General features: G+C 43.6%; 1 protein-coding gene across 4 annotated transcripts in view; it reads left to right on the top strand.

Annotated features, from left to right (window-relative positions):
- The window catches only part of RASGRP1 (RAS guanyl releasing protein 1), an 86,531-nt gene that overhangs the window by 33,660 nt on the left and 40,407 nt on the right, over window positions 1–12,464 (top strand). For all 4 annotated transcript variants that reach the window (XM_079912590.1, XM_079912588.1, XM_079912589.1 and 1 more), the window contains exon 3: window positions 6,558–6,663. In XM_079912590.1, coding sequence (XP_079768716.1) covers window positions 6,558–6,663 — 106 coding nt within the window. The remainder of the gene's footprint in view (window positions 1–6,557; window positions 6,664–12,464) is intronic.

Raw genomic sequence — 12,464 nt, 5'->3', positions numbered from 1 at the left:
GGCAAGAGATGCTTCCTGAATCACCACGACTGGATAGGATCTCTCCTTCCCCTGAACTTTGCCACCATTCAGCATGATCTCCACGGGTTTCACTTCTAACATTGACTGCCTGATATTATGAAGTATGTTGGGTGTGTGTCTTATTCTCCAACTAGACAAGAGTTTTCTTATAGCTCTTCATATCTCCTTTGGTACCTAGGACAGTGCCTTGCACAGAGTCGATTAACTATAAAATGTTTTTAATTGAAGTAGAATGAAAGTTGCTCTACAGAGTAGTTAGAGAGCTGTATCCTCTCGTTGGAAGGGTGTAAGTAGGGCCTAGTCAGCCAGTTACCTGTGATGCCTTTAGGAGGAAGTCATGCAACAGCTAGAAGGTTGAGGTGGAAGACAGCTAAAGTCTTTTCCACCGTGAGAGTCTGTGATTCCATGAAGCATAGCTAACGCCAGCACTGAGTCTGATGATGGAAAACCAGTTGCTGGCTCACAGAGAAATGACTCTCCACATGGCTTTTCTGTTTGCTCTGTAGAGCAAATGGTCCACAGGTCGGGTGGATCTTTGACTAGCATACTTCCCTAGCAGCACACATTGCTCCCCAGGTTGAGTGATGGAGTACGTAAGATGGGCAATTTGTGTCCCACTGAGGTTTCAACCCTTTAAAGAAGTCTCCCCCTGAAGTAGAAGGAGAAGCAGATGGTAATGAGAAAATATGCACATTTTATTATGCATTGCACATTTTACGTATTAGAATTTTTAGTATGACACCCTGCATTTTTCAGAAGCCTAAAGCTGCAAACAAAATTAAATTATTCACTGAAATGTTTAAATCAGCTTACAGCAATTATATCAAATTATCAAAATAAAATCCAGCAGTCTAGAAGGTAGATTCCCCTTGACCAGCCACTGTGAAATCTGACTTTCAAAGGGTGGCTCTTCCCCTCAAGAAGGGAGAAGTGCTGCTCCGTGAGATGAGGGCGGGAGGGGAGTGCATCCTTGATGAGGTTGTAGGAAGGTCGATGGTCAAGTTGGGGAGAGGTGGTGGCGGGAATGAGGGCAAGTGAACATGCCAGGAAGTTCTGTGGAAGAAGGGGCACCTACGAGGAGGTTGTGAAACAAGGTGCCGAGAGATGCCCTCCTGGCCTTACCGTATGCCAGCCTGCCCTCCCACAGAGCGTGTGGGGATTAACACGCCGTAGTGGGGGACCATCACAGGACTCTGTGGAAGAGGGGGTGTGAGACAAAAGTGGAGAATGACTGTGACTGTGAATCTTAGGCACAGCACCCTTCTTATTTTAAAGCCAACTTGAATGATCACTATCAATCCGCCAAGGCATGTGAGAGTTTTTCAGAAATCATCAGATGCAAAAAGCTATCCTTTCAAATGTGCATTAATTGGTTCCAATCCAATATTCCAGTGGCGTCTCTTAGACTTGTAGCCCTAGGGACTGGAAGAGATCTTAAAGCTCATCTACTCTAGCCCCCTTCCCCCATTTAATACTTGAATTCCCTATCCTGACAAATGGTCATGCAGTGTCTTGGAAAGAGCTGGGGATCTGGAATCAAACAGACCAGGAGCCAGATCCTGAGCTCCTCCACCCATTGTCTCTTTGACCTAGAACAAACGACCTAATCTCTCTGTGCTTTCATTTCCTCAGTTATAAATTGTGAGCAGTATCAACACTGCAGAGGTGTTGTGAGAATTAGAAATAACATCAAAGTGCTGAGCATAGCCCCTGGTATTGAGTAGGACTTCAGTAAATAATAGGTTCAATGCCAATTACAATAATTGAATAAAGTGTCCCTCCCCAGCCTCCTCTTGAATACAGAGGTCTGTGATGCAAATGCTTCCGTTGTTGGGCAGGCTTAATGGTTAGAATTTTCTGCCATGTGTTGTGCCCAGTTCTCTTTCCCATAACTTTTTCTATTCATCCTCTCTGGTTCTGCCATTTGTGGCCCCACAGAACAAGTCTAAACATTCTCCCACAGTTAACGTTACAAATATTTGAAGATAATTTTAATATCTCTACTGAGTCTTCTCCATGGTAAACCTATTTGGGTCCTTGAATCTTTCTGTATGTGACTTGGTTTTCCTCTCACCCAGGATACTGCTAAGCCCCTTTCCCTAATATATGAGCATCCGTGGAAGGATGCTAGCCAGCCACAAAGAACAATTGAGATAGCAAGTCTTAGATTTTATTCATACTGAATAAGTCTGCGACTGTGTCCATAACTCCAGGAACATTCTAATGCATACCCTACAAATATATTTCAGTTTCTCCTGCTTTGTACCATAACGTTCAGGAATAGAAGCACTACTATATAATTCTGTGAGGAAAGGTGCCTTATAAAAACTCTATTGTCAGATGCTGACTTGAAAACTTACATCCGTATAATTGTGGTAGATTTGATTGTGTTATTGCCTCCTCGCCCAATTTTACCTTCTCTGTGTCAGTGATTTTTTCCATATGACTTTGAGGTTCCTGCCCTTTGACTTGAGATTCAGCAGTGACTTTCTTCAGCCAACAGAATAAAGCAGAAGTGACAGCTTCTAAGCAGTCTAAGTGCCAGTTCTAAGCCTAGGCCTAAGAGGCCTTGGATACTTCCAGTTGTCCTACAGCACCCTGCCATCACCATGAGAAGAGCATACCCTGGCTAGCCCACGGGTCCAGGGAAGGTGGGGGGGCATGTAGGATAGGAGCCCTAGCAAAGCCCAGCCTATATCAGCCAACCCCTAGCCAACTTACAGACTCTTGAGGAAAAAAAAAAAAAGATTACTGTTTTCAGGCACTGAATTTTGGGGTGTTTTGTTATGCAGAATTTTTGTGGCAGGAGATAAATATTACAGAAATTATGTGGGCCAGAAAACATAGCAGTACTAACCCCACCTCACCAGAGTGTAAGCTTAGAATAAGTAATGAACGATTTATAAAACTATAACAGGCTAGATGAATACTTCTTAAAAATGATTTATCAAATTGTAACTTTCTTTTATAAACTGTGGCCAAGAAGAAAATGTGTGTATATTATATATCATTAATGAAATAGCTAATGAAAAAAGCAAACTCAATATCCAAAGATACATGAAGAGTTAAGGGGTCTCCTATTTGGTGTAGTTCACTCATTTACTCAAGAAGTGTTTAATGAGTAACTGTCATGTATCAGCACTGTTGTAGACCCTAGAGATACGGTTGTGGAAAAAACAGACAAGGTCAGGTCTCATGAAGCTTATATTCTAGCAGAGACTCAGAAAATAAAAATCAAATAAAAAAAGAGAACTTCAGATCACTGGTAAGTGTTGTGAAGAAACTCAGGCAGGACCATGGCTACCTTAAGTAGTTTAAGGAAGACGTTTCTGAGGATGTGACCTTGAAACTGAGACATAAATGACATGAATGGGCCAAGGGAAGAAAGGCCACACTGACAGAAATAACAAATGCAAAGTAGGAATAAGCTTGGAGCGTTCGAGGTATAAACAGTGGTATAGAGAGGAGTAATATGGTATGAAATGAAGTGGGAGGCTAACGGGCCAGAACATGTAGAGCTCTGTTGGCTGTAGCAAGGAGTCCATGTGTTATTACAAGTATAATGGAACCCATTGAAGCGTATTAAGCACATGCCCTGATTTATGGGTTTTAGGAGCTCACTCCTGGCTGCTGTGTGAAGAGCAGTTTGTGGGTAAGTGGATAAGAGTGAAAACAGGGAGGTCAATTAGGTCATCGTGGTAATGGCTACACAGCATGATGGCAATGATGGGGAAACACGGAGACGTTTGAGGCATATTTTGAAAGTAGAATCAAGACTTGCTAATGTATTGGATGCGAGGAAAAATGAGAAACGAAGGATGACCACTAGGTTTTTTGTTTGGGTAACTGAGAGGATGGCTGGTGGTACCATTTCCTGAGATGAGGAAAAATGGAGGAGAAGTGAATTAGGGGACGGAGAGGTCATGAATTTTGTTTGTATGAGTTAAGTCAGAAATTACACATCTATGTGGATTCACCAAGTAGGATGTGGGACATAAGAATTCGGTACTCAGGGCTGAAGATGTCTGTTGGGCAGTCATGAGCATATCAATGGTATTTTCGCCAAACGACTAGATGAATTCCCCTACCTAGAAGAAAGAAGTTAAACTTTTTTAATTTAAAACTTAAAAAGTTTTAGACTTTAAAAATTGTTAGAAAAAAAAAGAAGTGGGAGGACTAAGCCACAGAGCACAGTAACATTTAAAAGCTCAGCAAACGAAGAGGAGACAGAACAAGAGCTGGAGAGGGAAGCTGAGAGAGTGTGATGTTGTGGAAGCCAAGCGAAGAAAATGCTCCAGGAAGGAGGAGAGAGTTGTCAGCTTGGGTTGGGTTGGGTTGAATGCAACTCAAGTCATAAAGTAAGATGAGGACAGAGGCATGAGCCCTTGGATTTGGCAATGTGGACCTTGAAAATAAAAGATTGGAGACCTTGAAAATAAAAGATTTTGTGGAATAAGAAAGGTAGGAGAGGGCTTCCCTGGTGGTGCAGTGTTTGAGAGTCCGCCTGCCGATGCAGGGGACACGGGTTCGTGCCCCGGTCCGGGAAGATTCCACATGCCACGGAGCGGCTGGGCCCGTGAGCCATGGCCGCTGAGCCTGCGTGTCCGGAGCCTGTGCTCCGCAACGGGAGAGGCCACAACAGTGAGAGGCCCGCGTACCACAAAAAAAACAACAAAAGAAAGAGAGGTAGGAGTCAAAAATGGTATGGATGAAAGGGAATGGGAGATGAGAAATTGATGACTGAGGTTTTGCTGAAAAGGGGAACAGAATGGAGAGGTGCCTAGAGTTTCAGGTTTAGTTTTATTTCATTTCGTTTTAAATAGGAGATTCTGGGGTGTGCTTAAATGCCAGTGGAAGTAAACCAGGCGAGAGAAAGAGGAAAGTTGATACTGGAGGAGAGAATGTGGACAAAGACAGTGTCAGTGTCCTTGAGAAAAAGGAGACTCAGAGCTCAGTGGAAGCATTGACCTGTGAAGTACCTTCCATGGTAATAGAGGAAGGCAGGCAGTAAGAGTAATAGAATGTGGGTAAATTGGTGGATTTGGCGGTGGGAAGGTGAGCGATCTTGTCGCGTTTGCTTATATTTTCTCAATGAGCTATGACTTTAACTCATCATTTGCGAGTGAGTCAGAACTTCTGAATCCTGAGCCCAAATGCACTATGTCCTTCATTCACCATTTGGTATACTTGGAAAGAATGAAAATGATAACCCCTTTTGTATAACGTGCTTTAAAGAGCTAGCAAATGATAAAAGAATCCATGTATATTCTTTCATTAGATATTTTCCCCTGAATCATTCAAGTTCCCAGCAGGGAACAGAATTCACATGGTTTGTTTAAGTGAAGACACTTTAATGATGGGGGCCTACTTACAGAGATGAGAGTGGAATTAAGAGATGCTGCACCCAGAGACTATCAACAGCCAGAAGTCGTTACCACCCTCAGGAGCAAAGGGTCAAAAGGGAGATTAGTATATAGTATTAGATCCCAGTAAGAGCTAGAGCCCTCAAAGCGGGACCAAGCAGCGTGATCACTCATTGAAGAGACCTGTAGCTACAGGGAAGTAGTGCCAAGCAGAGAGGGAAGGAGAAAGAAATACCTACTTCTCTCTCCTCCCATCTCTTGCCGATGCATCCCAATGGCTGAACCCAACTGGAAGCTGGCTAGCAAGGAGCCTGGTGATGCAGTCCATGGTGAAGGACAGAGACTAGATCTGCAGTGAATAACCAGCACAGCCCCTAACACTTCATGCCGTAAATGTTAAAAGATTTTGAAAACCACTCCAGGGGGAATCTTTGCACCCAATGCCATTGTATGGAATGCATCTTGTTATGTGGTACCAGCAAGATTTGCAAAACCCAAGTAAGGAGCTAACCATGATCTTTGATACAAATCATCATGGGTACTTGTAACCCACCCATAATCTCCAAAAGTCATGTTTGCCCATAGTCTTCCTCCTTTATTCCCATCCAGAGCGCACTGCCCGTAAAACTAGGGAAGCTTCCATTTCAGGGCCCCTCGTTTGCATGAGCCCACTTCCAAGGCCATGGGGCAGCCCTAGAAATGTATTCATGTGGTCATATGTTTTTGTAAAACTTGCAAGAATAAGGTATTTTAACTGTAATCTGGTAAGACTATAACTTTTTTCCCTCTGACCCCAGAAAGGACTTCCTCCTTCCCCCATTATATGCCTTTCAGGCATCACAAAGCCTGGATCTGCCTCTGCTTTCAACAGAGACTCGCATGTACCGGTGCAAATGTTATCCTTTCCCCACGATTCTACCACCTTTCTGGCAGCGTGGTTCATGAGCCTCAAAATGGACACTTGGGGTTGGGGAGGATGCAGCTGGAGGATAAAGAAAAGCAAAGAACGGAGGGATGGATGTGTGGTGTCAGAGTCAGTGGGGGCAGGGCGCTGGGCCTGCAGAGCCCGCCCTCTGGTCTTCCACCGGGAGTGATGGGGGGCTGGCAGGTGTCCCACCAGGTAACTAATTCCTCTCTGGGGCCTCGCTCAGAAGCTGCTCTTTATGTTTTCAGATGCAGACGGAAACCTGTGTCGAAGTAACCAACTGTTGCAAGTCCTGCTGACCATGCACCGAATTCTCATTTCCTCTGCTGAACTGCTCCAAAAAGTTATCACTCTATATCCTTTAGCACAGTGCCCGGCGGTCCCCAAATGGGATTCGTTCAGCAGTGTCTTGAAATTGGAAGGATGCTTTCACTTTGGTTGGTTTGGCATAACCCTGAGTGGTTAATGGGTTCATACGTCCTTTCATGGCACGGTGTGTGTGTCTGTGTGCATGTGTGTGTGTGTGCATATGTATGTGTGTGTATCTTCTGTTGGGCGAGGCAATGTTATTGATGCTGATTGCTCTGGGAAGAGGCCAAAGAAATCAACATGCACACATAGTCTTCTTTGTTAGTGCTTGCTAGTGAAAAATAGTTTTCCTGTAGATTAATCAAAATTCATATTTATCCCATGCAAAATGACAAGGGTGCAAGCATGACTCAAGTGATAAACTGCATTGTGGCTTTCCTGTCCAATTCTTCAGCCTTCCTCAGGTTCTGAAGAGCGCTTTCTGATGCCAGAGCATCTGGAGAGGCTGCTGGTGCCTTTTTGCTTAGGCAGAGGCACTGGCTACGTGCCAAGCAAACCCTGCCGGATTCTAACCTTCTGGGGGTGTGAATGGAGCTGGGTGGAGAAAACGGCTGCCTTCTCCCTCTCCCTGATGACTGATGACACTGTGGGCTGTAGGTGGGCTGAGACTGTTTAGCACCTTGAAGCCCAGGTCCCTGGCACTGAGTCATGCTTTGTAGCTGTTCTAATCCTTTACCACCCTCCTCAGCCATCCCTTTTCATCTCATGGCACACAGAAAAAAACGTAAAGACTGAATCTCTTCTCTAAAGTGACTCATAAACCTTTACCTCTCATCTCAGAGGAGGTGTTTTCAGTGGCATTCCAAGCGTGCAACCTTGGGAGGGGTCCACATGATGAGAGGTGCAGGTAATAATTGGATGTCTGGCCTGCAGAGAATTTTAAAACAGTAATAAAACAGACTCAGAGTTGGTGTACTTTTTATTAACTCCACGTACCAGCAGTTCTAAACAATGTCAGTGATTAAATACTCCTCGCTGAAAAAATTTTGTTGCTCTAAGGACTGAGCTGTACCTGGGGCGCCTGTCTTGGTGCCCTGCCAGGTACCTGCCCCCACGGTGACAGCAGAGCCCTCTTCCTCCCCATCCTCCCTCCCACTCTCACAGAATCTTTCTCTATCAGTTATCTCCCCTCTCTCCTGTCCTTCTAAACCCTGCCTCTTCAGGGGCACCTGCCTCTCAGCCTAAAACACATTCAAGTCTCCCCAACCTAAAAATAAACTCTCAACCCTGCCTCCCCTTCATTCCATTGATAGGGTTAGAAATGTGATGCACAGACTTCTTAAAATAGTCCGCACTCACTCTCTCCCATCGCTCAACTCCCACTCAGTCCTTAACCCGACTGTGGGCCCCACCCCTGTACTCAGACTTTCCTCTGATGTCACCAGTGACCTCCTAGCTGCCAAGCCTGGTGGCTTTTGTTTCCACCCTTGTTTACAGCGATGTCCGTGTAGAGGCCTTGTTGACACCCCCTGCCTCTCCAGACTCCCTCCAGGGCCCTGGGAACTGCACCTTCCCGGCTCTCCCCCCTCCTGGGCTTCCCTCCTCCACCTCTCCATCCAGCCTCTTCTTTGCGTACCTCCTCGAGATGGGGATAACATCCTGGTTTCTTCTCACTGCACTTCCCCTGGGTGATTTCCCATCAGGATTTCCACCACCATTCCTCTGAGGTCTTTCAAGTCCATATTTCTCTAACCCAAACCATTTTTTTTAACGTTTGTACCACTTTATCCTGCAGATACTGCAATCTAATATGCCTAAAACTTAACTCATTAACTCACCACCTCAACTACTACTACTATGAGTTCTGCTTTGATACCTGTATTTTCAGTTTCAGTTCATGGTATTGCTGCCCATCCAATGGTCTTAAAACGGCAACATCAAAGCACTCACAGTCCTCCCTGCCTTTCACCTACAGAGTCCATCACCCAATCTCAGGGTTCCTGCGTCAGAAGTGACTCTTTTCTCTCCATTCCCATGTCTCTGCCTTTGTTTGGGCCCTCACGGTCTCTCTCCCCAGCCTCTGTCCCAGCCTGGGCTTCTCATCTTCACAGCCACCCTCTCCCTCGTTTATCCACCTCTGCAGTTACTTTCCTGAGAAGCGAATCAGGCAGGCCATGCACCAGAGCCTCTGCAAATAGAGGGTAATGGCAGATCCTCGGTTGCCAGGAAATGGCCCTCCACAGGCTGGCCCAGTGTGCCCCTCCTGCTCTATGCTCAGCTCTCTCAGAAACCCTTTCCCCTCCACGGTGAATGTCTCAACATACCAGACTGGAATGGCTCCTTTTACCTGTCAGTTAAAGAAGCTCGGATGGCTTCCTTTTGTTTCCTGTTTTTCCATTGTTAGAGAAAAAAAATTTAACAACATGCTTTGAATAGTTCAGATGCCTGAGAAGTACAGCCAGAACTGCCCTGGTACTTCATGGCCACAGCACTGCCCATGAGGATGTGGAGCCTGAAGCTTGCAGCAAACAATGACGATTACCCCAGGTCAGCAGATGCCTGAGCCCCTGATTACTGGCCTGCGTGTGCTGCTGTTTGCTTCATCTCCTCACGTGAGAAAGCAGTGCCTGCCTTGCTCGAGGCTGCCTCCACTGTGGCACAAGGGCTCTGCGACCTTGGGAGGCTCTGCCCTCCTGGATGGCACCTGGCACTGTGCGCTGCGGAACGGACGTGTGAAGAGGAGGGTAGGGAGCAAACAGAAGGAAGATAAACTCCACCATGAAAGGCACCACGTTGATTCTTATGTCCACCCAGTTGTCTTAAAAGAAAAGTGGGTTTTTTGTGTGTGTGAGTGCCTTCCTCATTAATAAGGAAGAAGTTAAATCTTTCAACAACTAGATCAAATAATAAAAATATAGACTCTAAGACGTATTTATCTAGAATGTGCCTTATGCTTGAATCTCTTTGCACCGAAGGGATGCATTTTCTTACCCATGTGGTATAAAGAAATGTAAAGAGAAATGTAAAGTCATGTCATTCTCACTCCTCCCTTTTATGTCCAAAGAAAGGCAAGCATTGGAACTATTCACTTCATGAAATTTGCCAGTTGCCTGGGCTTATTTTTTGGATTGATTACCGTTGTTCTTGGGGTGTGTGTGTGTGTGTGTGTGTGTGTGTTTTGTGTTTTGTGTTTCTGTTTGATTTTGGTGCTCTCGGACAGATTTTATAACAGTAAATCTATCAAAATTTAGGTTTTTTAAGTTAAAGTCATTTTATGAAACGTACAAATTTCACAGCCATAGTTTTTCTTTAGAGGTTCAAGTTTAGTTTGCAAATCTTACTGTTCTTCCTATAAGTCTAGAATGTCCCACCAGGCACTTTTAAGGAACCTTGAAAAATGTCTGGTTAATTGGAATAATGGTTTTAAACTATAATTATGAATTTTATTTCTTCTTCCAGTTTTATTGAGATATAACCGACAAAAAATACTGTGTAAGTTTAAGGTTTGAAGCGTGATTCATGATAAGTTTAGTGAACATCTATCATCTCATATAGATACAAAATTAAAGAAATTTAAATTTCTTTTCTTGTGATGAGAACTTAGAATTTTCCCTCTTAGCAACTTTCATGTATAACGTCGAGCAGTGTTCATTATATTTTTATCATGTTGTACATTACATCCCTAGTACTTATTCATCTTATAAGTTTGTATCTTTTGACTGCCTTCATACAATCCCCCTTTTTCCCATCCCCTGCCTCTGGTAACCACAAATCTGATCTGTTTTTCTATGTTTGTTGTTTCTTTGTCCGTTTTTGAAGTATAATTGACCTACAACACTATGTTAGTTTCTATTACATAACAGTGATTTGTCTATACATGTCAAACTGGTCACCACAATAAGTCTAGTTACGGATATGTCACCCTACAAAGATATTACATAGTTATTAACTGTATTCCCCATACGGTGCATTTGTTACCCATGTCTCATTTATTTTGCAAATGGAAGTTTGTACCTCTTAATCTTCCTCACTTATTTCTTTCTTCCCCCTACTTCCCTCCCCTCTGGCAAACACTTGTTTGTTTTGTTATGTTTGTGCATTTGTTTTTTCACATTCCACATATAAATAAAATCATACAGTATTTGTCTTTCTCTATCTGACTTATTTCACTTAGCATGTACCCTCTGAGTCTATCCATGTTGTCTCAAATGGCAAGATTTCATTCTTTTTTATGGCTGAGTAATATTCCAGTGTGTGTGTGTGTATGTACCACATCTTCTTTATACTTTCGTCTCTTGATGGACACTTAGGTTGCTTCCATATCTTAGCTATTGTGAATAATGCTGCATTGAACACATGGCTGCATATATCTCTTCTAATTAATGTTTTTGTTTTCTTCAGATAAATACGCAGGAGTGGAAATTCTGGACCATATGGTAGTTCTATTTTTAATTTTTTGAGGAACCTCCATACTGTTTTCCATAGTGGCTGCACCAATTTATGTTCCCAGCAACAGCGTGCAAGGGTTCTGTTTTCTCCACATCTTCACCAACACTTGTCATTTGTTGTCTTTTTGATAACAGCCATTCTAACAAGTGTGAGATGATACCTCGTTGTGGTTTTGATTTGCATTTTCCTGATGATCAGTAATGTTGAGCATCTTCTCATGTGGCTTTTGGCCATTTGTCTTCCTTGGGGAAAATGTATATACAGATCCTCTGCCAGTTTTTTAATCACGTTGGTTTTTTGATGTTGAGTTGTATGAGTTCTTTGTATGTTTTGGATATTAACCCCTTATTGGATATATCATTTGCAAATATCTTCACCATTTAGTAGGTGGCCTTTTCATTTTGTTGGTGGTTTCTTTTCCTTCACTGTGCGAAAGCTTTAGTTAGATATAGTCCCATTTGGTTGTTTTGTTTTTTTAATAAATTTATTTATTTATTTTTGGCTGTGTTGGGTCTTCGTTGCTGTGCACGGGCTTTCTCTAGTTGCAGCGAGCAGGGGCTACTCCTTGTTGCAGTGTGCAGGCTTCTTATTACAGTGACTTCTCGTTGCGGAGCATGGGCTCTAGGTGCGCAGACTTCAGTAGTTGTGGCATGCGGGCTCAGTAGTTGTGGCTCATGGGCCCTAGAGTGCAGGCTCAGTAATTGTGGCGCACAGGCTTAGTTGCTCCGCAGCATGTGGGATCTTCCCAGCCCAGGGCTCGAATCTGTGTCCCCTGCACCAGCAAGAGAATTCTTAACCACTGTGCTATCAGGGAAGCCCTAGTCTCATTTGTTTATTTTTGCATTTGTTTCCCTTGCCTGAGGAGACATATCCAAAAACAATGTTATGAAGACTGATGTCAAAGATCATATACCTATGTTTTCTTCTATAAGTTTTATGGTTTCAGGTCTTACTTTTTTTTTTTTACATCTTTATTGGAGTATAATTGCTGTACAATGGTGTGTTAGTTGCTGCTTTATAACAAACTGAATCAGTTATACATATACATATGTTCCCATATCTCTTCCCTCTTGCGTCTCCCTCCCTCCCACCCTCCCTATCCCACCCTCTAGGTAGTCACAAAGCACCGAGCTGATCTCCCTGTGCTATGTGGCTGCTTCCCACTAGCTATCTATTTTACATTTGGTAGTGTATATATGTCCATGCTACTCTCTCGCTTTCTCACAGCTTACCCTTCCCCCTCCCCATATCCTCAAGTCCATTCTCTAGTAGGTCTGTGTTTTTATTCCTGTCTTACCCCTAGGTTCTTCATGACATTTTTTTTCTTAAATTCCATATATGTGTGTTAGTATACAGTATTTGTCTTTCTCTTTCTGACTTACTTCACTCTGTATGAC

The sequence above is a fragment of the Stenella coeruleoalba genome (genome assembly GCF_951394435.1).
Source record: "Stenella coeruleoalba genome assembly, chromosome: 2".
Classification (NCBI taxonomy): Eukaryota; Metazoa; Chordata; class Mammalia; order Artiodactyla; family Delphinidae; genus Stenella; species Stenella coeruleoalba.
This window is presented reverse-complemented; position numbering and strand designations above follow the sequence as displayed.